The sequence below is a fragment of the Thunnus albacares genome, chromosome 11, assembly GCF_914725855.1.
Source record: "Thunnus albacares chromosome 11, fThuAlb1.1, whole genome shotgun sequence".
NCBI lineage: Eukaryota > Metazoa > Chordata > Actinopteri > Scombriformes > Scombridae > Thunnus > Thunnus albacares.
Genome location: NC_058116.1, coordinates 33,356,174 through 33,382,437, shown reverse-complemented (window position 1 = coordinate 33,382,437; position 26,264 = coordinate 33,356,174). Strand labels below are relative to the sequence as shown.

Genomic DNA, 26,264 nt, shown 5'->3' with positions numbered 1-26,264 from the left:
CCCACATGGGGTCCACGTGGGATTGGTGTGGGTTTGCCCTGCCCACACTTCCCCACAGTAAACCCACACATACCCACAGTGGGCCCGCGTGGGCATGTTTGCTGGGGAGACGGACAGCGGACACTCTTTTTCACTTTGATGAAAGGAGTGTTCACTTTGATAAATACAGCATGTGTCTAAGGCATAATGCATCACATCTGCGCCAAGAAAACTCTGGAAAAGCCTAATTTAATCTGGCACTCAGAGTATTTTGCCTCTATGATTAACTTTAGAACTTTTAATACCACCAGTCTAAAGCAAACTGTAGCACAAACAGTAGTCATGGGCAGCTGATTTACATTTTAATGTGTGAGAGAGAATCATTGTATGAACCAGAAATACAGAAATCCATTTGACCTTTTGCTGATGAGGACTTCCAGTGTAAATAAAATATATTATAATGAATGAACCTGATCCAAATGTTTGTCTAATACGACGGCTGTTTCCTCAGAGGAAGGTTACACAATCCCGTCAGCGTCCACAGGTGATAAGCAGGAGTCATCAGACAAGAAGGATTCAGGACAACAGAGCAGTGATGATGGAGCAAAGACACAGGTTAGTCAACATGTTATAATGTGTCTGTTCACATGTGAGAAACCACACAAGCTTCACTCTCTGCAGCTGTAGAGATCTTTGAATAATGTGTAATCACTCAGCCGATCAGAGTTTAGACTATTCCCTCATCCTCTGACCACAGCAGAGTGTGAGCGTCACATGACCTCTCTGCTGGAGGAGTGACTGCTGTCAGCTGTAACTACTGCTTTACTAATAAATGACAGATGGTTGATTCACTGTCACTGTAGCATCGTAACATCGCAAATTGTGTCGAAATTTTTGAGAGAAGCTGCTGCAAAATCAAACATTTTTTACAGCAGTAATCACAGAAAAACTCCCAGAGCAACTCAAGATGGCAACTCCTTATAATACAATATTTTGGCTTCATTTTGCATGGCAGCTGGAAGTGGAGACACGTCGTCCATCTTTATATACAGACTGTGGTTTTAACCGCCCTGTAACCACCTCCTGTCTCTCCACAGGCTGACACGTCCTCACAGAAAGACCCTCAGAATCCTGAACATGCACAGGATACAAGTTCTCCACGTCATCCAGGTAGGCCTTCTCATCATTATTAGAGATGACACCATGTTATCAGCAGACTATATAATGGAGGTGGAACTGTGTGTAGCAATGCAGTCATGTGTGTAAAGGCAGTATAGCAAGGGGCTCAAGAAGCAGCCTTGGGTCTTCCGGCGGGATACCAACATGGCAGCGGCATAAAAAGTGAGCTCCCCAACATTGATATTAAATAAGCCCTACAAACCTATCAGTTAGAGAAAGGGATGATAAATTTAAAAGTGTTTTAAAAGGGCGATGGATAAGACCAGAGGGAAAAATCGAAAGTCAAGTAAAAACGCTGATATGAACTTTGAGCAGGACAACGAGCCAGCTAAGCTAACACGCAAGCCAGCTAAGCTAACACGCAAGCCAGCTAAGCTAACACGCGAGCCACGCGGGTTGGCTGGAGAGCTAGCAGAGTCTACAACTGAGAGAGTGAATGCCAAGCTAGCAGCGCAACCGAGCCGAGAGGGAGGAGAGATACAGCCACCCGCTAAAAGTATGGAAGACCTGGAAACAATCTTACAAGAGATAAGAGAGTTTCGCCGGGAGAACTTTGAAAATCTCAAAGAAATCAGAGATGATATCAGAAAGACGAACAACAGGATTGATGACGCCGAAAAGCGGATTGTGGAAACAGAGGAGCGCACTTGCAACCTGGAGGAAGCCGCGTTGGAACTCACGGAGCTGCAGAGGCGGGTTGACACCAGAATGACGGACTTGGAGGGCCGCGAGAGGATCCGCATCCATGGGGTGAAGGAAGGTGCGGAGAGTAATGCTCAATCAATGATTACGTTCATCGAAAACCTCCTCAGGGAGAAGCTGGATTTACCCCCATCACTTGAGTTAAAGATTGAAAGAGCCCATCGGGCTTTAGTCTCCCAACCTCCCAAAGACTCCCCTCCAAGATCCATCGTGATGAAGTTGCAAAGTTTCCGCAGTAAGGAAGAACTTATCAAGATTGCGTGGCAGAAAAAGGGTTTCATACATGAGGGGAGGAAGGTGTTTCTAGACCACGACTATGCACCAGAGGTCCTGAGAAAACGCAAGGAATACACGGAGGCAAAAAAGGTACTGAGAGAAAAGAAAATACGTTTTCAGACACCTTTCCCAGCAAAACTCCGGGTGTTTTACGAGGGGGAGACATGCCTCTATAATACAGCGGAGGAGGCGACGAAGGACATGGCGTCCCGAGGGCTCCAGGTGGAGGTGGTGACACCGGAGGAAAACTGGACGGAGCGGATTAAACGACTAATGTGGTCGTCGGGTAGTGCGAAGACGGGCCGCGGGACAACGGAGACACGGCCGGGATACAAACAGAAACTGCAAGCCTTCAGGAGAGACCGGGATTCCCGATGAAACAACGCTATAAAAGGTTAAGATTTGACTGTTTCCAGGAAATAACATTAGCCTACGAGGTGAGAGCTGTGTATACTCAATTTTGATAAGACTATAGCGTTTTATACGGATTTCAGTTGCTAAATTCATAACCTCACAAGCCAAGGACGTCGGGGAAGCACTAAATGCAGTTGCGAACTTATGAACGATGCTGTTTTCAGCAGCGAGGGCCCTCTGCCCCTAGGGAGCAGTGCTCATCCCTCAGAGCGGACTGAACACCAGAGCTCAGAGAAGGTCAATAGACAGACCTCACCAAAGGAAGTTCTTTTAGTATTCTGTTTAAAGGTTCTTAAGTTAAACCTTTGTTATAAGTTGTTTAATGTTCATTACTGTTTTAGTAGCTACAGGGGGGTAAATATGACGGAAAGGATAGGAGAGAGACACAATTCAGGTGGAACAGAGATCGATGACAACATCCAAGAACTGCATTAAAGTAGCCTCATAATGTAAATGGTGTACTTAACCCAATCAAAAGGAGTAAGATAATTAGTAAGATGAAAAAAGAAGGGATAGGGGTAATTTTATTACAAGAAACTCATCTGACAGAGAAGGAACATGCAAAGTTGACAAGAAATGGCTACAACCAGATATTCTCTGCCTCCTACAAATCAGGACGCCAGTGAGGGGTGGCTATTTTGATTTCAGGGAAGATCTCATTTGAAAAGATATCTGTGACAGGGGACAAAGAGGGTAGATACATCATGGTTAAGGGGAAACTTGAGGGGGAGGTGGTAACTTTTTTTAACATCTATGCCCCACCAGGCTCGGATTGGAAGTTTTACAGACAGATGTTTGACTTGATGACACTAGAGGCAGAGGGTATTTTGATTGCGGGAGGTGATTTGAACCAGAGGCTAAACCCACAGCTGGATGCCTCAGGAGGTGGGATACAAAAAAGTGCAATCAGTAAAAAAATTAAGATGATGTTGTCTGAACTGGGAATTGTAGACATTTGGAGGGATCTGAATCCCACAAGTAAGGATTACACCTACTATTCACCACCACACAACATACACACAAGGATTGATTATTTCCTGATGTATAATAAAGATAGATGTAGGGTAGAACAATGTGATATAGGAGTGAGGGATCTATCAGACCATAGCCCTCTTTACTTAACACTACGTCTGGCGAGCGAGAAAAAAACAACAATCTGGAGATTAAACTCAAACATGTTAAGAGGACACACAAAGGAGGAAATAGTGAAGGAACTTCAGACATATATAGAGGATAATGACAATGGTGAAGTGTCTCCGTCGGTACTGTGGGATGCGTGTAAGGCCGTGATGAGAGGGAAGCTAATAGCCAAATCAGCATACTTAAAAAAGATGAGACAGCAACAACTTGACACATTAAAATCAGATCTAAAAAGGCTAGAAAGAGAACATAAAGATAAATTGGAAGAGGACATATATCAGGAAATAAAAAGAAAGAGGGCAGAGATAAATGAGATTTACGCACAGGAGATCAAAAAAAAACTGTTATTTACAAAACAAAGATATTATGAAGTGGGGGGTAAGTCAACAAAATTGCTAGCATATAAACTGAAAAAACAGCAGGCAAAAAATAACATTTACAAAATAAGAGATCCGCATACAAGATCAACAGTGGATAAAACAGAGGAAATACAAAGATGCTTTCAAACTTATTATAAAAACCTATATGCCCAACCGAAAGCTTGTGATAAAACCCAGATGGATCAATTTTTGGAGAACTTAAATTTACCAAATGTAATAGAAGAACAGAATGAGGCTTTAACTGCTGAAATTACAGAAGAGGAAGTTAATAAAGCAATCTCAAATCTTAAGGCCAACAAGTCCCCGGGTGCAGACGGATATACGGCAGAATGGTACAAAATATTTAAGGTAACATTAATCCCACTTCTGCGGAAGGCATTTAACTGGGTGTTGAAGGAGGGGAAAATTCCTCACTCATGGAGAGAAGCCATCATCTCTGTAATTCTGAAGGAGGGAAAGGATGAGCAGGAATGCTCAAGTTATAGGCCTATTAGTGTCCTCAACCAAGATTATAGATTGTTTACAGCCATTTTAGCCCGACGACTAGAAAAAATTCTGCCAGAAATAATACATTTAGACCAGACGGGATTCATAAAACAAAGACAGACGCAAGACAATATCAGGCGCACCATACACGTTATGCAACATGTAATCAAAAATAAAATAGAGACAGTAGTGGTGGGAATAGATGCAGAAAAAGCTTTTGATTCGGTGGGGTGGGACTTCCTATATAAAGTGCTGGATCGGTTCAATTTTCATAAGACATTTATTAAAGTCATAAAGGCCCTGTATAATAAACCAACAGCTAGGATCAGGATCAATGGGAGTCTTTCAAAGTTTTTTACACTAGAACGAGGCTGTCGTCAAGGTTGCTCAGCGAGTCCTCTTCTCTTTGCTATATTTTTGGAACCTCTAAGCAATTGGATAAAACACAATGAAAATATTACAGGTGTAGATATAGGGGGAGGGGTACAAAAGATAGCTCTATTTGCAGATGACATACTAATGTACTTGACAAGCCCAGATACGTCCTTCCCTGCACTTATGACAACCCTCACAGATTATGGTCATTTATCAGGCTATAAAATAAATATACAAAAAACTCAGGTTATTACTTTCAACTATAGACCAGGCCAAGCGATTAGGGACAATTACAAAATTAATTGGGAATCAAAATCATTAAAATATTTGGGAGTTAATCTACCTCAAGACTTAGGACAATTGAAGTCCATCAACTACGATCCATTGCTTAGTAGAATTAAATCAGATATTAACAGGTGGAACCTGATACCATATATGAGCATTACACAAAAAGTGGAGGTGATAAAAATTATTGTACTGCCGAGGATTTTATACCTGTTCCAGAGTCTACCAGTGGAGTTAAAAGAAGATTAATTTAGGGAATGGAATAAAATGATCTCTAGATACATTTGGCAGGGGAAAAGACCGAGGATCAGGTACAGAACGCTGCAGTTACCCAAAAACAAAGGAGGGTTAGGACTTCCATGCCTGAAGAGCTATTACCAAGCTGCACAAATAAAAACATCGTTGAATATATACAATCCTTACTACTCGGCGAGATGGAAAGAGATAGAGGCCGGCACAACAGATGGGGTCCCAATACAGGCTATAATAGGGGATAGTAACCTGAGAAAGCACATTAGAGAAGGGGCAAACCCATGGATGGATATATCATTGAAGATTTGGTTCAAATTAATTGTGGAAAACGACTTGAAAACTCAAAGTAGATTATTAAGATGGATTGGGTTTGATTCTGAATTCATGCCAAATAGAATAGATAAGAGTTTTAAAAATTGGGAAAGGGGACCTACAATATTCCTGGAGCTCTTAAGTAAGAAGAAAATCAAAAGTTTTCAGGAGCTAAAAGACCAATATCACCTAACAAATTCGGATCAGCATAGGTATTTGCAATTACGGAACTATCTGGAGCAAACAATGAGGGGGGTCATAAGCGGGAGGAGGACAGAAATTATTGAGATGTTTACTGCAACATATGAATCAAAATTGGGAACGAAGCTTATCTCAAGACTATATAAGGCAGTGGAGGACTTAAAGGGAACAGACACAGTGTATATAAAAGAGAGGTGGGAGAGGGATGCAAATATTGTTATATCAGTGGATGAATGGGAAGAGATAAATGAACAGCAATGGAGAACAACCTGTTCTTTATCTTGGAGAGAACATGGGTGGAAGAATATTTTTTAGAACACCAGCACAGTCAAAGTATCACGATACAAAGTGCTGGAGATTGTGTGGAGCTGAGAAAGCGGACCACTTCCATGTGTTCTGGAGTCGTCCCTCCATTCACACCTACTGGCAGGAGCTTAAAAAGTGTATGGATAAAGTATTGAAGGTAAATCTTCCACTTACATTTGAGGTGTTATACTTGGGGATATTGGGCATAGATTTAACAAGATTTGGGGACAAATATATTTACAGAACAATGCTGATTGCAAGTAAAAAAGCGATTACCAGAAAGTGGTTGAAGAATGAGGTACCTAAGGTCGAGGACTGGGTTGAGGTTATGCACAATATATATGGGATGGAAAAGTTAACTTTCTCTGTGAGACTGGAGAGGGACAGATTTGAAAGAATTTGGGAAAATTGGATAGAGTACATAAAACCAACTAGATCAGACTTTATTTGAGAGGTACATCATAGGAACAAAGACCCCTAGTTCATATTTCATAGCTACAGATGTTGAAAGGTTCTGTTTTCTTTTTTGGTTTGTTTGTTTTTTTAAAATTTTATTCTATTTCACAATATCTGCATAATCGATCACATGGTAGAACTCTGTTAATTCAACTGGCCATGAGGTATGGAAGATTGTGAATAACTGTTGTGCTTTGGACATGGGTATATGTATCCATGTATGGATATATAGCCATAGGTATATGAATAATATATTCTATATTTTATTTTGTTTTACTTTTCCTCTTGATAGGTATGAGCAGGTACAGTTGTTGTCTATCTGGATCCAAAGTAAAGAACTAAGGAAGACTGTCATGTTTAAATGAATAATATTATAATATTAGGAATGGAGAAAAGAATACGTCATTGTGTACCAGTTGTAAGCAGAATGTATGTGAAAACGGCAAATAAAAATAAAAGAAAAAAGAAAAAAGAAGCAGCCTTGGGGGGGGGGGGGGGGTCCAGTGTTGAGGGTCAGGCTGCCTTAGGTGAACCTGCCCACCCTCACCACCTGGGGGCAGCCAGTCAGGAATTCCAGGACCCAGCTGCAGTGTTGAGACTACAATTCCTGAGCTTAGAGTCCAGCCTGAGGGGAATTGGAGGGGGTCAAGGGATGCAGGGAGAGAGGAGCAGATGACGTCTTTCATGAGTCTCTCAAAGCACTTCATAATGAGGGAGGTCAGGGCTACAGGGCAGTAATGATTTAAGCAGGAGGGTCTGGAAGTCTTTGTGACAGGGACTACGGAGGACTTCTTTAGTCATGAGGGACCTGGACCTGAGTGCCTCATTTCCTTCCCTTTCATGTACCAACATGTTCTGGTATGACAATGAACTTCCTTGAATCCTTGAATCCTTGAGATGCCATCTGGGCCAGCTGCCTACCTCTTGTTGGTCCGTCTCAGAGCTCTCCTAACGTCATGTTCTGACCCAGCAAACATACCCTTTTGGGACCCATGTGGGGCCGCTGTGAGAATAAAATGAGCCCCGCAGGGGCAGCCCACATGTGCCCCGCATTTCACGCCGGTAACGAGGCCCACAGTGGGCTGCCCCTGCGGGGCCCCACACAGCCCCCAAAGGGGCATGTTTGCTGGGATTAGGGTGAGAAAAACAATCAAAAGGCCTTCAGCAGATAAAAACTTTTAACAAACAGTGATAGAAACTACAGCCAATCAATTCTCTTCAAATAAAGTGACAAAAACCAATATGTTTCATACCACAAACACAGATTTAAATTTTACATTCCAGTCATTTGGTTAACTGCCTTGGGCCACTTATGGACTATCCCACTAGGGGGCCTGTGTCAGCATTCTGTGGGCAAGCCCACATTAGCTATCACACGGGAAACCCTCATGGTGGCAAACCCCGTGCAGGGTCCAAAGCAAAACTGCTTCCCCCAAAGGGCAGAACTGCTGTGGGCCCTACAGAGGCTATCCCGCAGGGGAGCCCGTGGTGGGGAAAACTCCCACTGGTTCCCAAATGTGCAAAACTGCTTTGGGCCCCTTCATGGGCTATCCCACAGGGGGGTCTGTGTGGGCATTCTGTGGGCAAGCCCACAGTGGGTTTCCTGCAGAAAACCCTCATTGGGGCCTGAAGAAGTAAAACTTCTGTGGGCTCTGCATGGGCTATCCCACAGCGGGACCTGTTTGGGCATTCTGTGGGCAAGCTCACAATGGGTTTCCCACAGAAAACCATGATGGGGGCCCAAAAGGGCAAGACTGCTGTAGGCCCTGCATAGGCTTACTCACATGGGGTCCACGTGGGATTGGTGTGAGTTTGCCCTGCCCACACCTCCCCACAGTAAACCCACACATACCCACAGTGGGCCCGCATGGGCATGTTTGCTAGGGAGATGGACAGCGGACACTCTTTTTCACTTTGATGAAAGGACTGTTCACTTTGATAAATACATCATGTGTCTAAGGCATAATGCATCACATCTGCGCCAAGAAAACTCTGGAAAAGCTTAATTCAATCTGACACTCAGTGTATTTTGTCTCTATGATTAACTTTAGAACTTTTAATACCACCAGTCTAAAGCAAACTGTAGCACAAACAGTAGTCATGGGCAGCTAATTTACATTTTAATGTGTGAGAGAGAATCAAGTGTATGAACCAGAAATACAGAAATCCATTTGAGCTTTTGATGATGAGGACTTACATTTGTAATAAAATATATTATAATGAATGAACCTGATCCAAATGTTTCCTCAGAGGAACGTAGCTCCATCCCGTCAGCGTCCACAGGTGATGAGCAGGAGCCATCAGACAAGAAGGAATCAGGACAACAGAGCAGTGATGATGGAGCAAAGACACACAGGTTAGTCAACATGTTATAATGTGTCTGTTCAACCCAGTCTCACGGTAATTCGTGAAATAGTCGTCAAATTTAATTTTAGATTTGTGTACATGAACATGAATTTTCCATTTTTTCATGACAATCAGCACGACTTTCAAATGAATGTATTTCAGCCTGAAGTCCTATGTTATCCTATTTTTATGTCAGTTTTGGATAGAAGAACGCTACATTACCCATGATCCTCAGCCACCGTTGCTATTGAGATAAAGACAGTCTGCTTTGTCACACTTTAAAAAACTTCTATATACTATCATATCTACTATTTTTATTCAACTGAATAAGATTTTGTGTGTGTTCATGTAGCCTCTATTGTCATTTACAAAGGCACAGGGTACATGCACTGTACCAGGCCTGATGCTCTGGATGGCCACAGTGTAAAAGGTTTTTAGAATAGCAGGTGATGATTTGAGTTTTCTAAGTTGTCTGAGGTGCTGCAGACGCTGCCTGGCTTTTTATTACTATTAACTGAGTGTGCTGGCTGAATGTGAGGCCCTCAGTGAGGTGAACTCCAAGGTTTTTATGGGAGCTTACTCTCTCCACTGGGGATCTGTTTATGCAGAGAGGGGAGTATGGTTTGTCCTGTCTCCTTGTGTAATCCACCATCTCCTGTTGAGAGTGAGGTGGTTAGTCTGGCACCAGGCATCCAGGTAGGCCCTCTCATCATTATTAGAGATGAGACCCACCACCATCATGTCATCCACAAACTTTATAATGGAGGTGGAGCTGTGTGTAGCAATGCAGTCGTGTGTGTAAAGGCAATATAGCAGGGGGCTCAAGAAGCAGCCCTGGGGGGGACCAGTGTTGCAGGTCAGGTGGAGACCAAGCAGAGCTGAAACTGAACTGGGCTGAGAATCATCAGGTGGAAACAACATGTTGCAATGTGTCTTCTGGATGTTTGCTAATATGTTAGCCCCAACTATTTTATAATATGATAATGTGTCATGTGACATTTTAAGATGCAGGTTTGAGAAAGTAAAGTTTATTATTTTTGTTTTAGGGAATTAAAAGAAAATCTTAGGCGGAGAAATCTTTGAAGCTCTCTCAGCAAGGTGAGTTTACAATACTGATGGATTTAATTTTATATTTTGTAAATGTATAAATGTTAACAATTTTCATTCAGCAAGGGATTTTTTCTCATCAACTTCATGGAATTCAGTCACAGTGAAAGTCTTCTTGGTCGTTACTGGTAAAACCTTTGGTGCCCATGAAGTCATACTGGAGCAAGTAAAGAAAAATAAACAGCTAACGGTGGAAACCACCACAGACCTCCAGGGATGTGACGTCATCATCGTCTTCTGTCCAATCAAATGTTGTCTTCAATCAGATGTGGAGGCAGCCATGAGAAACATTATAGAACTGTTCTTATTGTGCAGCTCTTTTACTCTTGGTGTTTTCACTCTTAAAGCATTTAAACACAACCATGACGTGATCACATGATAATCAGTGATCATCATCACATCACACAGCTGCAGCAGATTATCACTGATATATACTCCATCTCATAACATTTTTTTCTGGGCTCTTGCAAGACTTGCATGACATGCATAAACTATCTATCTAGACACGCCATCAACATTTTTCCTTTCAGAAGAGTTCTTGTCCTCACATGAACCAGGATGAAAACAACCTCCACTACATGTTCCTCATATTCCTCTCTCCTCTCCTCTCCTCTCTTCAGATGAGAAACCTGTCATCCTGGTGGCGATGCATCACACCCGAAAACCAGAGCATTCAACTGGGAGGACCGCTGTGTCTGACAAGTTTCCAAATGTTGTGTTGGATGTTCACATTCTTTTCCATGAGACAGTGAGCGGGTTATTGACATGTCCAAGAAATAATCAAACAATCAGTCAAATACAGAAAATGTTACAGAAACTCAGTAAACACATCTGTAGTTCATGATAGTTTTAGTGGTTTTAACGGCTGCATTTGGAGCAACAACACAAATGAAATCAGTGAAGCAGCAGCATCATTACATTATGTTTAGTCTGTCCTCTTCCATGGTGATGGCTCAGGGGTTCAGGTCCTGGAACCAGCACCTGGACGTTCTCCAGATCACATTCTTCATATATGTTATAAATTCAATATAACTTTCCATCCTGCTTCATGCTATATTTCTGTAATTTGTCTTTCTTAGTCTGTTATGTACTAGGAGTGTGCCCGAACACAAATATGTTATTCGGCAAAGCACAAATAGTGAGTTGGTTTTTTTTACAAATATTTGTTTCATACAAATATTTTAAAAATGATTTGTTTTTTGGAAGAAAAAAAAACGTTAAATACGAGCGCACAGGTTGGTTACGTCGCTATCCCAGTCTTTGTCCTCTTCTCCACAGCAGCAGGTCTCAACAAGGGGAGTCACATCCACCTGCTACATGACACACATTTCCTTATTTGGACATCACAGAGTTGGGGGTGTTCCACAGAGATAAAGTTGAGCTACTGACACATGTAAAGTGCTCCCAAAGGACTCTCTTGTTCCCCTTCTCCTTTCCACAGTTCTGTCCTGCAGAGGGATCCTCCTCTGTCGCTCTTCATGAAGTTTCTTCCATTTTTTCAGTTAAAGGGGTTTTTGAGGGATTTTTTCCTTATTTGAATCGAGGGTCTAAGGACAGAGGATGCTGTATTGCTGTACAGATTGTAAGATAATTTGTGATGTGTGATGTTGGGCTATACAAATAAAAACTTGTCAGTTTTGATTTGACATTTATAGCCATTATTAATTAATGAAGTAAAGGGTAACGCTTTATTTTACAAGTCTTTTAATTTTATACTGATTTCTTGCAGGTATTTAAGGGTACATTTTTAGGACACCTTACAGAAAGGGTGGTGCAATTTGGTACATAAACTGTGAGTTTATAAGACTCTGATAATAAATAAAATATATATTTTAACACACAAAACTACACACTCAGTTAAAGAATTGTTAAGAGTCTAATTTATTAAAAACTTTTGCAAATTAACAATTACATATGAACCCAAATACAATGAAGGCATCCGCTGAATAAAACAACCTATCACTTATTTTCAGTTTTTTCTTATAATTTGTACCAAATTGCACAACCACTTCTGGGAAATTCTCCAAATTACTGTTAAATACCTGCAAATTACTCAAAAAATTCAATTTAGAGAAAGTAGAGAAATATGTGGAACAATTTTATAGGTTTCTACTCATTACACATTGCTTAACTCCTGTGATATATTATCAACAGTATGAGGTATGAAGAAATCCTTATTATTAATTAATTGATTAATTATTTAGTCTATAAAATGTTTCTCAGAAATATGATAAAAACACACTAAAGATTGTTTTTTTCTGTGAGTTAAGTTTTTATTGTTTGTTTTTCTGTCTGTTTGGAAATATACCAAAAGGTGTGAAGCTTTTGAACCTTTAAAGTGGTTTCATATTGCTGAATAAAGAAAAAGATTCTCGGATGTTTGTAGTGAACAGAATAATTTCTTCTTATTTAAATGTTTTTAGTTGTGAAGCAGATCTGTGGTGTCTGAGATGTTTTCCAGAGTAAAAACCAGCCTGTTAGTGCCCTCTGGTGATGGAGAGGCAACATTCAGTTTTTATGCTCCACAAATCTGAGAAAACTCCCAGAAAACTGCAGGGCCCTTGTCAGCTTGTTAGAGCAGCTCCTGACCTGAAATCTGTATTGCACGTAATGTGTAATCTAGAGTTTTAACTTAAGAAAATCAGTATGAAGCTTTAGACAGGTAGGATCAATGAATAATTATCTCTCTCATTCATGATGTGATTGGTTCACTGATGGAACATCATTCCTGTAATACTGGAGATTATATGTTACTGTTCCATTGATGATGGCTTTTTTCATTCATCACTCACTATTGAACATACTCAGAGTTGATTGATCTGACTCTGATCAGCTGCTTCCCATCTCCGTGTTCATCAACTCAGAGTTCAGGTTTAGACTCAGAGTTTGTTGAACCTGCTCTGGAACTGACCCCAGTTCATTGTTGGTTTGGACCCAAACATGACATTTGTTGACAGTAAGAAAAATATAGAAAATCACCAGTGAAATCCTTTAAGCAGTCTGATTTCCATCTTCTCACCATGGTGTTCCTCTGTTGGAAGAGAAAACAGAAGGCCCATCGACCTCCCTTCCTTGGATCCATCATCCACCATCCTGCTTCAGGCTTCTCTACCAGCTGATAAACTTTATTGCATCTATTTCCTCCTCCTCGCCCCCCACTGCGCAAAATGACAACTTGTCTCCCATCGCCGCTATGACTGCAAGGTCACGCTTTCATTTCTCACCCGTTTTCACTCGCATCAACTTCTTCTATGAAGACCGACTGACAGACAGCATTCAGCTCTACACAGAGCTGCTCCTTCTGCTGGTTTTGGGGTTTTTAGCAGCCTGATTATTCATATGAACAACAGTAAGCAGCACTTGAATCAACAAAGCCCAACTGTACCAGTGATACAGAAAGAACTAAACACATACATTTATTTGGCAGACACTCTTGTCCAAAGAGACTTACATTTTTTCCATTTATATACATTTAGAACAATTTGGGATTCACAGTGTTTTGCTCAAGGATGCTTCAACATGTGTGATCAACATCTGGGATTAGTGGCTGACCCCTCACCACCAGCTACAGCTCAGTTTAAACATGAAAGGGTTCAGTGGATATTGTAGAAGAGACAATGACAGATTCCTAATATAAGAAAGTAATGGACTCTTCTCTGCTTAACTACTGTCTGATATTATGCCTCCTGTTTGTGTATTTTCTCTTCATGATTACAGGAAATGGGAGAAATAAATCAGCAAAAAGTGCATCCTATAGATTACTAAAGACAAATTAAGCTATGTTTTCCATGTGTCTAGGTTTACATTTTCTCAATGAAGTCATCTCCAAAGTCGATCACATGTTTCAGAGCGCTGAGGATCAGAGTGTCGATAACATTGTCAAGATCAGTTTCTTCATAGTAGTTCTTCACAGGAAAGATGCAGTTCATCGGGATACCGACTGCTGAGCTGAAATCTGTCATCTAAATACAGAAAAAGAAAAGAAATAAGTATTTCAGTCGACAGATTAGTGGACCGTGTTGATCTCAGCAGGTTTTTGTTCCTAACAGAAACTCACCTTTTTCTTCAGGTACTTGCTCTTATAAACGTTCTTCAGATCCTTTTCAGTTTCAGCACAGGCCCCGTCGATGTTTGTGACCACCACCATTTGAGGAATCCCTGCAGATACAGAAACACACAAAGCTGTTGGAGTTCATGTTTATGTTCAGAAAATGATTCAAAGTAGGAGAGTAAGAGGAGCTTGGACCTGAAGGCATGACTGAACTTAATGTACACAGTTGGATCAGATTCAACCAACTCAAAAAACCCAACTCAAATCTAACATGAGCAGGCTTATGAAACCAGATTTATAATCAAGATAACTGCATGTTCATGACTTGTAATCTGTTGATCAGTTCTGTTTGCATGCTTGTGTTAAATGTCTGGGTTCAACATGACACCTGTGTGTAAGATTAAAAACAAACAACTTTAGAATAACAATTTAACAATTTGTTTGTAGCATAAATAGCTTCCAGAATCCTGGAGAACATCATGAGTGAATGTTATGAGGGGCTGTTAGGGACATTATTCAGAATTACTATGAATATACATGCACTTTTCCTCTCACATACACATATGAAACCGAACTCATTCACATACTATACTGAAAACCACAAACACATACAAATGAAATGCTTTTACACATACAACTGAAACACTCTCACGAAAACTAAAATACTGAACTACTGAAAATATTCATATTCATATAGTATTGTGAAATCCTTTTATATAAACCATTGAAAACATAGATGTTACTCATTTTGTTTGTCTGCGCTACCACTGTGATACCACAATGCTGGAAGAGGGGGCTGCACTAGATAATTGTAAACACTAGGTGGCAGTAGAGTGCTTGAATCCTGCTGACAGGATTTTAGGATAATATACCCTCTGATCACAATACAGTTGCAATGGCAGAGTGACGTTGTCTGTATTTCCGCTCGATAACGCTACCAGAAGTGAAGCAACTGCAGAAGAAACCGACTGACTGCAGTGAGCTTTCTTTACCGCCGTGTTACCATGGTGCTGCCGCGGCGGTAAAACAGATTCAAATGTATTGTTAAGTAATGCCGCTGCTTCAGTTAGGCTACTTGCAGGCTGTAGAGCAGACATCAGTGTCGCTAACGAATGTGCTCTCTTTTCTCAGTCACCTTCTGTTTTAACTGAAATCCTCTCATACAAAATTATTTTTTCGATAGTAACTGTGATTGATTTTCAATAGCTTATATAAAAGGAAATAGGAAGTAGAGCAGGAGTAGGAAGTATGTCTATCTGCACGTTTGCAATGCACTTGCTCAGTAGTTCAATACCTGGTGTGGGGACCTCCTTCTTAAGATAGTTTATTTATAAACACTTATTTTAACACTTTAATATTCTAAAATTAAAAGCGTAATAAAACCAAAAACTATATATTTACACCTATTTCCACTTTTATTCGAATACAAATACAAATATAAATTAGAGCTGCAAGCAGCGTTGGTCGGGACCTCGCACTCTGGCCCGTCGGGATCAGATCACGCTTTTTAAAAATGAGGGATATTTCTTACAAGTGTGGTGTGCTTTTATTTTGAAAGTTTGATTGACATGTGTACTGTCAGGTGTGTAGAGACAATAATTAACTGCAGCTGGACACAGAAAAATACTCATATATTTGAATGGAGAGTGTGAACGAACCCACACCTTTTTGAACATTTACTGCTTCCACATAATTTTAGATACAAACTTCATTTGAACTTTAAATGAGTCACGAGACTTTGACCTACAAATCTTGAATTTACATGTGTTTTCTATCTCTTATTGTTTTTGAGATATTAGAGTGTGAGTTTTAAAGTCTTTTCTTGCTCCTCCTGTGATTTTATAATGAGTGTGTATTGCGGAATGTTTCACAGCACTGAGGGAGTGACATCACCAGGAGCAGTTGGAGAGGAGGATTTTAGAGAACGCTTCTTGTGAAATCTCCTCATAAATCCCATGACTTTGGCCAAATCCTACATAAAAAGCACATTTTTTTGTAGGAATTTTCATCGCGAATCCATTGATACAGGTTTGAAAGTGGTCGGACTTATAGTTTAGATGCCAGATGCCCCAGTTTGACACAAAGTTCATGCCCATAGATTACCTCCCCATTGGTTTACATTGTAAGGGTGATGTGGGACTGCAACTTTCAGGGCTTATTAAATCCAAACCGTTCGAGTTATTACAAAGTTTTTCGCAACTTTTTTTCAGCATAGTATCATAAGTCATCTATTAAAGTTTGAAGCCGATACCATTAACGCCCTCGGGGGAGATAGCGTTTGTTCGGGGGCCAAAATTGGGGCAAAGTCTTATTTTGAAAAGCTGATTGCAGACTTCCTGTTGGATTTAGGTCAGGGGTGTCAGCATATGATTTGTAGGTCTTGATGAGATGAATAATTGAGTTTTGGTTCGATCTCTCTACAACATTCCTACGGGCCGTGGCAGCCGTTTTAGATACATAGGTGGCGCTCTCGAGCACATTTTGGCACTTCGGGGGTTAATTTTTACATTTTATCAAATTTTTCACCAGACCTGATGTGCGTGCCAAATTTGGTGAGTTTTTGAGCATGTTTAGGGGGTCAAATTTAGAGTTAAAGTGGCATATTAATAAAGAATAATAATAAAGAAACAAACACACGAAAAACAATAGGGTCTTCGCCCTTTGGGCTCAGGCCCTAATAATTTTGCTGCCTCAGCAAATATAGATACAAATACAAATACTGGGCTCTGTGCACATCAACATGGTCTACAATGGTCTGAAATTCTGCTTAATATATTTAGACTCCAATTGAAATGCATGAATAAGACAGTAAAATGTTTCTCTGGTATATTTGAAAGCTTTAAGATTATTCCTGTGACGATTCCAGTGATTTTCTATATTTTTCTTCTTGTTAACAAATCTCATGCGCAGAGCCAAACCAAGGGTGAATTGATGTACTAACAACAAATGCTCCCAGCTTGCTGTTTGTCCCAGTTCAATCCACCTTCAGTTCCAAATTGCAGACCTCAGTATACCTGCTTCTAAGTCTAGTTTAAAAACAAAACCATATACTGTATATATATGAGGTGTTTTTTCTTAAAGGTTTACATCTTCTGTAGGAATCAATGTCCGGTTCACTGAATCTGATAAAGACATCTTACCCAGGTCTCTGGCCATCTCCCTGACCTCCTTCATCTTCTGCAAAACTGAGTCTGTAATTTCTGCTGAGTTAGCAGAGAGGACACAAACCAGAACATGGACTCTGTCATCTGGGGTGGGGGTAGGGTTGTAGCCTGGATCACGCTCTGTCAAAGATGTTTGATGATTGAACTGAAAAACAATGTGACACTCAAGTGAACAATGACAGTAAACAGAGTCTTTACTATGTATTTTATACATACATTTATGTACTTTTCCCAAAAAAACTGACTTATGAAAAGTTAGAAGACAAAGAACAAATATAGACAAACTGAAAAACCTGTGACCAGTTTACTTTGCAACATTCTGCATCACAGCAAAACCCGGCCTAGTAAACATGCTCAACCAACAGAGCATCAGACTATAAAGGCTTTTCACAATAGTACAGACAAAAAGCATCTTTTATTGCCTATCCAGTCTAAATACAGTATATTTGCACTAGCAAGACCGGCTGCTCATCAGCTCTACAGCACACAGCTTTTAATTAACCGTTTTATCGCACAAAGTGGCAACTAAACATAAAACCACACATTAAAGGTGTTAACTTAGACAGAAATCGCACATGTAACATGTAACATGGCACATTCTTCAGTACCAGTCAGCTCACAGATAACCAAATCTGTACAGTTTACGGAAAACTGCATCCTTACACTCAGTCAAGAAAACTGTCCATACCACTATGATGAGAGTCATCTTGATTTTCCATTCTTGACTGTGCAGGGAAATACCTAAAATTTGGCTGTGAAGGTGGTTCATAAATTGCACATAAATCAGCGGGTGAACCTGCGTCAGGCTGACCAGGAGAAAGAGCTACACCACCAGTGAGCAAGCAGCCGACAGGCTGACAAGCTCAGGAAGGTCTGCGTGTCAGAGCCAACTGAAAGTTAGTAAAACTTATCTACTAGAAGTGTTATTAGCCATGCAGTTTATGTTTACAACCCTGTTTATATTATTTACTGTCTCATTTGCATTTGTCATAGCATGCAAGTAAATTTAATCTCTCTACCTCCTGTCCGACTGAAAGGATTAATGCACTAATTAGATTTTTTACCTCAATCTCTGCTTTGCTATGCAAGGAAACATAACAAACTATCTAGTTAGAAATGCTTTGTATAAACAGTTTGAGTCAGTCTCTCCACATTGCAGTGAAGCAATTGACAGTCAAGTTGTCACTGGTCCGGCAGATAATTTTTGTTTCTCTACACAGATACTCTACACAGACAGGTCAGTTTCTGTTTTTTATTGAATAATGTGGCAGTACCGTGTAACCCTCCTTCACATGTCCCATCATGGCCAGTTTGATGTCTTCTGCACAGATGCCACAGTCCGTCCCCTCCTCCAGACCCATGATGTCATTGAAGACGATCGGGTAGAAGGTCTTTGAGGTTCCTCTTCCTTTTCTGATTTTATGTGTTTCATACTGAAACACATATAAGAGATGAAAAAGTGTTGTCAGTTGGTTATAGGGCTATCACTTTTTTAGGGCCTGAGCCCAAAGGGCGAAGACCCTATTGTTTTTCGTGTGTTTGTTTCTTTCTTATTATTATTAGGGCCTGAGCCCAAAGGGCGAAGACCCTATTGTTTTTCGTGTGTTTGTTTCTTTCTTATTATTAGGGACTGAGCCCAAAGGGCGAAGACCCTATTGTTTTTCGTGTGTTTGTTTCTTTCTTATTATTATTCTTTATTAATACGCCACTTTAACTCTAAATTTGACCCCCTAAACATGCTCAAAAACTCACCAAATTTGGCACGCACATCAGGTCTGGTGAAAAAATTTGATAAAATGTAAAAATTAACCCCCGAAGTGCCAAAATGTGCTCGAGAGCGCCACCTATGTATCTAAAACGGCCGCCACAGCCCGTAGAGAGATCGAACCAAAACTCAATTATTTGTCTCATCAAGACCTACAAATCATATGCTGACCTAAATCCAACAGGAAGTCCGCAATGTCAATTTCAAAGTATGATTTTTTGCCAATTTTGGACCTTGAATAAACGCTATCTCCTCCTAGGGCGTTAATGGTATCGGCTTCAAACTTTAATACATGACTTATCACACTGTGTTGAGCAAAAGTTATTAAAAACTTTGTAATAACTCAAACGGTTTTGATTTAGTAAGCCCTGAAAGTTGGAGTGCGACATTACACCTTACAATGTAAACCAATGGGGAGGCAATCTCTGGGCATGGACTTTGTGCCAAACTGGGGCATCTGGCGTCTAAACTATAAGTCCGACCACTTTCAAACCTGTATGGATTCGCGGCGAAAATTCCTACAAAAAAATGTAATTTTTATGTAGGATTTGGCCAAAGTTATGGGATTTATGAGGATATTTCACAAGAAGATCACTTTGAAATCTTTCCTTCCAACTGAGAGGGAGAGAGAGAATGGGAGGGGGGGGGGTGGGTAAACATCTACTGCCTGTGACAGAAGCCCTTGGACTGCACCACACTCCAGTTACTTAGTGTTTCTACACATGTGACAGCAGTGTTCAATCCTTACTTTTTTTTCAAGAAGTACATGTGCTCATAAAAGACAAAAATTAGGAGCATACATATAACTTTAGGAGCACACTGAAAAATGTTCAAGTAACAGTTTCTTAAAGAAAACAATTCATTAAAACATATTTACAATTGATCACATACATATTTAAACTCTATGTGTGTGTGTGTGTGTGTGTGTGTGTTAACTTTGTTAATTTTGCTAAGTTGAATAAACACTGTTACATCTTTAAAGAGAAGTTCTTTTGTCATTATTGTGTAACATATTGTGAAAAGTGGCCGATTGAAGGAGTCAGACCTCGAATTCAACCCTTCTTTGTTCACCCTTGAATGTTTATCTCTCAGATATTAACATTCTAGGTGAACTCCCATTTATGAGACTACCTTGTTCGGTTATTGGTCCCGGTTTCGGGGTGGTGCTTCGTATTTGTTAGTTCATATCTGTCATATGTGACAGAAGCCCTTGGACTGCACCACACTCCAGTTACTTAGTGTTTCTACACATGTGACAGCAGTGTTCAATCCTTACTTTTTTTTCAAGAAGTACATGTGCTCCTAAAAGACAAAAATTAGGAGCATACATATAACTTTAGGAGCACACTGAAAAATGTTCAAGTAACAGTTTCTTAAAGAAAACAATTCATTAAAACATATTTACAATTGATCACATACATATTTAAACTCTATGTGTGTGTGTGTGTGTGTGTGTATGTAAATCACAATTTGCTGTTTTTAGGGGTGCTTGATTATGGCAAAAATTATAATCACAATCATTTTTGTTCAATATTGAGACCATGATTATTTAACATGATTATTTTTTGACTGTCATCTTTTCCAATTGCTGTTGTTCATACATGCACATATTTTTTCTAACTTGGCTGAGGAGACTATTACACATGTAATCATATATTGTAGTAATGATCAAGAAAAACTATAGCCTATATGAGGGAAAAACTCAGGAAGGCTGGAGTTCTGGAGCTCCGTATTAAAACTGTAATGGACCTGCCATGAGGGTGGAGCAAACTCCATTTCCAAGGATGCTTTGCGATTTTCACACCTCAGCAGGGAGCAGTCAACATCGGTCCCTCATTGGCGGAGACGCTCCTGCACAGCGGAGCGTCCTGATGACGCAGCCATGACATCACCACCCCTTTATAAGCGAGCACGCCCAAAATACACGTCTTTCTCATGTCACTGAGCTAGGGGTAACTCCTGTTCCCCTGTGAGTTAGCTTGACTACCCCACGAACATGTTTTCCCCTCATCAAAGACTCCCCTCGTCGGACGAGACGAGACTTTGCCCGTGTTCACCCGAACACATTCCTGGATCCGAGAGAGACTGCTGCTGCAACCAGCGTCCTCAAATTCCCCCGAGAAAGAAGAAATAAAGTTACTTCAAGATAACGTGGACCGGCTCTGCCCTGCGTGTCTTCGCCGAGTCGACTCTGCTGTTCTCTCCGCCACTCCACTCAGAGCCAGCTGCCGTGTTTTCGCCGACCGTGCAAGAACGGCACCATCTGCCTCCGAGCCAAGAACAAAGTTGGACATTAAGACGGACTACACACACACACACACACCGTGCTCGCTTTCTGAAGCGACCAAGTAAGAGGCATAAGTCTGGGCATAGGCAGTGTTAGTTGTATGTGCTTTTCAGCATCAGTTGCTGTTGTTTAGCATTTAGCTTTTTAGCTTTATTGCTATTGTTCTTGTTGTGTGAGTTGACGGACCGCCGAGTCCATTTTTCTCTGCTTTACTGTGAGGAGTATTTTAAGTTTGCTGCCTGTTAGTTGTGTTCACCACGCTAGACTATTTTGTGTTTTTCCCGGTCGGGACTACTGCCGTGTTTGTGCCACCGTGAGTGAGAAAGTAAATTGATTTGTCGATCAGAAACCAGACAACCAGACAACGTACGTTACAGACTGCCGTCCGTACGTGCGCTCTATGTGGACAAAAGCTTCTCTCCCTTTCACGATTGCTTTCCCTCCTCCCTCTCTTGCGACTAACACACACACTCACACGCGCGCACAGACACACGCACCGACATCTTTTTACACATCTGATGGTCAGATAACATTGGACAAAGCTTTGCGTTGTCTTTCCTTATCCGTCATCAGACACGTGTGTTTTTCACAGAATTGGGTGAGGGCAAGACGCCGACCACCAGTCACCTTGTTTTTGTCTAGCCAAGACACCGCCGTACTTCTGCCATTCGGGTCTCGTGTCACGCGCGCTCACACACACACACACACACACACACACACACACACACACACACACACACACACATATATATACATACATACATGCACGCATTCCCCTGCAAGTGTCCAACCCTGTGCAAAGCTGTTTGTGTTTTGTTTGGTAGAATTAGATTGAATAATTTATTGAGTGAAGCATTTGTTAACTTTGTTAATTTTGCTAAGTTGAATAAACACTGTTATATCTTTAAAGAGCAGTTCTTTTGTCATTATTGTGTAACATATTATGAAAAGTGGCTGATTGAAGGAGTCAGACCTCGAATTCAATCCTTCTTTGTTCACCCTTGAATGTTTATCTCTCAGATATTAACATTCTAGGTGAACTCCCATTTATGAGACTACCTTGTTCGGTTATTGGTCCCGGTTTCGGGGTGGTGCTTCGTATTTGTTAGTTCATATTAATAATTCTGTTAATTGTTATAATTAATTATTATTGATAATTGATAATTATAGCAAATAATCAACTGTGTTCCTCGCAGATCCTACAGTTGGTACCTGAATTATTGATTAAGGTCAACAATATTTTGATGTCATAATTGTCTGTGAACAGAGGGATGGGCTCACAGAGAGACACTGGTTAGTATTGTGTGTCAAAAGACTCTGACACTGATCATCTCCAAACGTTTTCTTGGTTCCCAGAAGCTTAGCTGACTGCGCCACGGCCCGCTGTGCGCAAGAGCGCGAAGGCCCGTTCAACGCTGCTTGCAGCTTTAATTTTATCTGATATTCAAACTGCTGCTTGGAGTGACCTAGTGGCCCAGTGGTTTAAGATGCTGATCATGAACCACATCTCCCTGGTCCACCTTTGTTGCATGTTGTTCCCATTTATCTCTCCTTTCATTTCCTGTCATCTCTCCACATTCATATTTTTTATGTTTTACAATCAGGTTTTAGAAAATCTTACTCCACTGAAACATCTTTTATATCTTACTGATTTAATAAAAAGGGAAATTTATACTGGTAGAATGATGAAAATAATGTTTTATGATGTGACAACACTGTGGTTCAGGTCTGGTTTGCTTTAGGGAAAGATCAAAGTTTGGATTAAAATGATCACTTTGTTAAGGTTAGAGACACATGGTGTGGGTTACCTCCTTAAAGTTAGACCACCTTCGTCATCATGGCTACAATAATAACCACGCGGTTAAGGGGAGTTACACTTTTTTTAAAACTGTCCTGACTCACGGTTGGAAACAGGAAATGAACAGCGGTCTCCTGTGGCCACTGTTGGGTTACTGCTGTAACACATTCTCATCCCAGGGAGTCAAATTCCAACGCATTGTCACACCCCCTCGGCGTCTGATACCGACGCACAAGGTACCGTTTGGCGTCAGTATGAGATGCACCGGGCAGCTAACTAACTAACGTTATTATTGCGTCATTATTAGATGCTCAGAGCAACCACTTGGTTAGGTTTCGGGAAAGATCATGGTTTGGGTTGAAATGATCACTTAAAATGTCGTCATGGCAACAGTTAACACCAATACAAAAAACTGCGACTCATGGTTGGAAATGTGACACTTGTGGTTGGAAGTGGGAGGTGAACAGTAGTCTCCTGCTATCCCTTGGATGTATTTATAAGAGCTGGATACTGGACTGAAAATGGCACCCATTCAAGCCAATAAGAATTGCTTGGTTGGTGCATACGCCAAAAAAGTTTATAGCTTCTGGATTCCGCGTTGTGCAACCCAGTGAATATGCACAGTGTTTTCCCTGCTGGCCCCATAGACTTTACGTTGTGATGACATCATGGATTTTTAAATCACTTTTCTCAGCTTAAGAAAGTTTTACAAATATAAAACCTCCATGGATCAAAAATTCATAATAAAAAGTCATAATTGACCTTGTTTGCAGTTTTAGGGGTCCTGTCAACAGTTTTACAGATGTCTCTTTTACAAGGGCAGTCTATGGAGAAAATGCTTTTCAGGCTGCAGGGGGATTTTTCACTGCAATACCATGAGTGACCACTGGGAAAAACACTCAAGAGTTTTTTGTGTCGATATCAGATGCCGAAGGGCATGACAAAGCATCGGTATTTGACACCCTGGGAATGAAAACAGGCTGGTTAAAGCCACCATCCACCCCTTCTCCTCTGAGTGAGGAAATCCACATTTATATACGTCATCTGAACTGCACCACTGCTCCAGCTCACAATTACTACGGCCGCTAGATGGCAGCTGTCACTCTGAAACATTACTATAGGTTACATTACCTGTTACATTACAAAGTTTTATAGAAGGTGTTTATGAAACCTGCATAAAATACAAAGAGATTTAAACAACACAAATCTAAAGTTGTCATACACTTCTGGTGAAACTCTTGTCAGAGGTGGTAAAACTGGCTGCAGCAGAAATGGTCATTCTGCCTCGTAGGACGCTGATGACAGAGTTGATGAAACTGGACTTTCCGGCTCAGACCGGCCCATACAGCAGAACTCGGAGGTGTTTGACTTCCTTGTTTTCAGGTTGGTAATCTGTCACATACTTCAGTGTTTTCTCTTTCTCTCTGTTAAATGAAAAAAAAGAAAAAAAAAAGTGTTAAGTTGATTTAGTCGACCAGATGAGGGAATATCTTTATGGAGAACGTTCATCCCTCCAGTAGACTTCAGAGACTGTAGAATCAATGCCAAGGTTGAGGAACACCATTCTTCAAAAATATTCCCTCATGTGGTGTTGTGATGATGGTGGTGGAGAGTGCTGTCTAAAACGTCAGTCCTAAATCTCCCCTAGATGTTCAGCTGGGTTGAGATCTGGTGACTGTGAAGGTCATAACATATGATTCACAGCATTTAATACTCATCAAACCATTCCGTGACCCCTCGTGTCCTGTGAACTGGAGCATTGTCATCCTGGAAGAGACCACTCCCATCAGGATAGAAATGTTTCATCATAGGATAAAGCTGATCACTCAGAACAACTTTGTATTGATTAGCAGTGACCCTTCCCTCTAAGGGGACAAGTGGACCCAAACCATGCCAGCAAAATGCCCCCCACAGCATTACAGAGCCACCAGACCCCCTCACTGTAGGGGTCTAGCATTGGACCTGGACCAGTTTTTCCTTGCATTTGCCACCCGTCTGTATATATACAGTAAATATACAGTATATACTATATATGATATTTTACAGAGCAGAAGCACACACATCAAAATTACACTGATTCTTACATGAACTTACCCCCAAGATATTTTCCTCCATGGCTCTTCAAAAGCTGAGGAGAAAGTTGTATAATAGCAATAGTTAATTTATTTATATTTGAAGAAATGATTTCATTAACATCATGTACCATATACAGCACATTCAGAAAGTATTCAGACCCCTTCATGTTTTTCACATTTTGTTAGTTGCAGCGTTACGCTGAAATCATTCAAATTATTTTTTTCCTTCATCAATCTACACTCAATATCCCATAATGACAAAGTGAAGACAGAATTTTTGCAAATGTATTAAAAAGGAAAAAATGAAATATCACATTGACAGAAGTATTCAGACTCTTTACTCAGTACTTAGCTGAAGCACCTTTGGCAGCAGTTACAGCCTTGAGTCTTCTTGGGTTTGATGCAACAAGTTTTGCACACTTGGATTTGGGGATTTTCTGCCATTTTCTCTGCAGATCGTCTCAGGCTCTGTCAGTTTGGACAGGGACAGTCGGTAGACGTCATTTTCAGCTGTCTCCAGAGATGTTTGATTGGGTTCTAGTCAGGACTCTGACTGGGCCGCTCACGGACATTCACAGATTTATCTTGGCTGTGCTGAGGGTCGTCGTCCTGTTGGAAGGTGAACCTTCAGCCCAGTCTGAGGTCCTGAGCGCTCTGGACCAGGTTTTCATTAAGGAAATCTCTGTACTTTGCTCTGTTCAGCTTTCCCTCAACCCTGACCAGTCCCCCAGTCCCTGACCAGTCCCCAAGTCCCTGCCACTGAAAAACACTCCCACAGCATGATGCTGCTACCACCATGCTTCACTGTTGGGATGGTATTGGGATGATATTGGGATGGTACTGGGCAGGTGATGAGCTCTGCCTGGTTTCCTCCAGTAATGACACTTAAAATTGAGACCAAACAGTTCAATCTTGGTGTCACTCTGCC

General features: G+C 40.9%; 2 protein-coding genes across 5 annotated transcripts in view; one reads left to right on the top strand and one right to left on the bottom strand.

Annotated features, from left to right (window-relative positions):
- Nucleotides 1-12,360, top strand: part of LOC122991922 — a 28,703-nt gene extending 16,343 nt beyond the window's left edge. The window contains exons 6-8 of one of the 4 annotated variants that reach the window (XM_044365402.1): nt 8,994-9,099; nt 10,136-10,187; nt 10,817-12,360. In XM_044365402.1, coding sequence (XP_044221337.1) covers nt 8,994-9,099; nt 10,136-10,172 — 143 coding nt within the window. In that variant the 3' untranslated portion in view covers nt 10,173-10,187; nt 10,817-12,360. Of the gene's footprint in view, nt 1-8,993; nt 9,100-10,135; nt 10,188-10,258; nt 10,520-10,816 lie in introns of those variants that run through there. The other 3 variants (XM_044365404.1, XM_044365403.1, XM_044365405.1) reach the window with 3 other exon arrangements.
- A 1,236-nt stretch (nt 12,361-13,596) lies between these two features.
- On the bottom strand, nt 13,597-24,672 carry LOC122991923 (interferon-induced protein 44-like). The gene is made up of 5 exons (XM_044365406.1): nt 24,484-24,672; nt 18,686-18,844; nt 17,388-17,556; nt 14,254-14,354; nt 13,597-14,158 (listed from the first exon to the last, which is right to left on the bottom strand). The coding sequence occupies exons 1-5, from the start codon at nt 24,538-24,540 to the stop codon at nt 13,997-13,999; spliced, it is 648 nt and encodes a 215-aa protein (XP_044221341.1). The 5' UTR covers nt 24,541-24,672; the 3' UTR covers nt 13,597-13,996.
- Between the last annotated feature and the right edge of the window lie 1,592 nt (nt 24,673-26,264).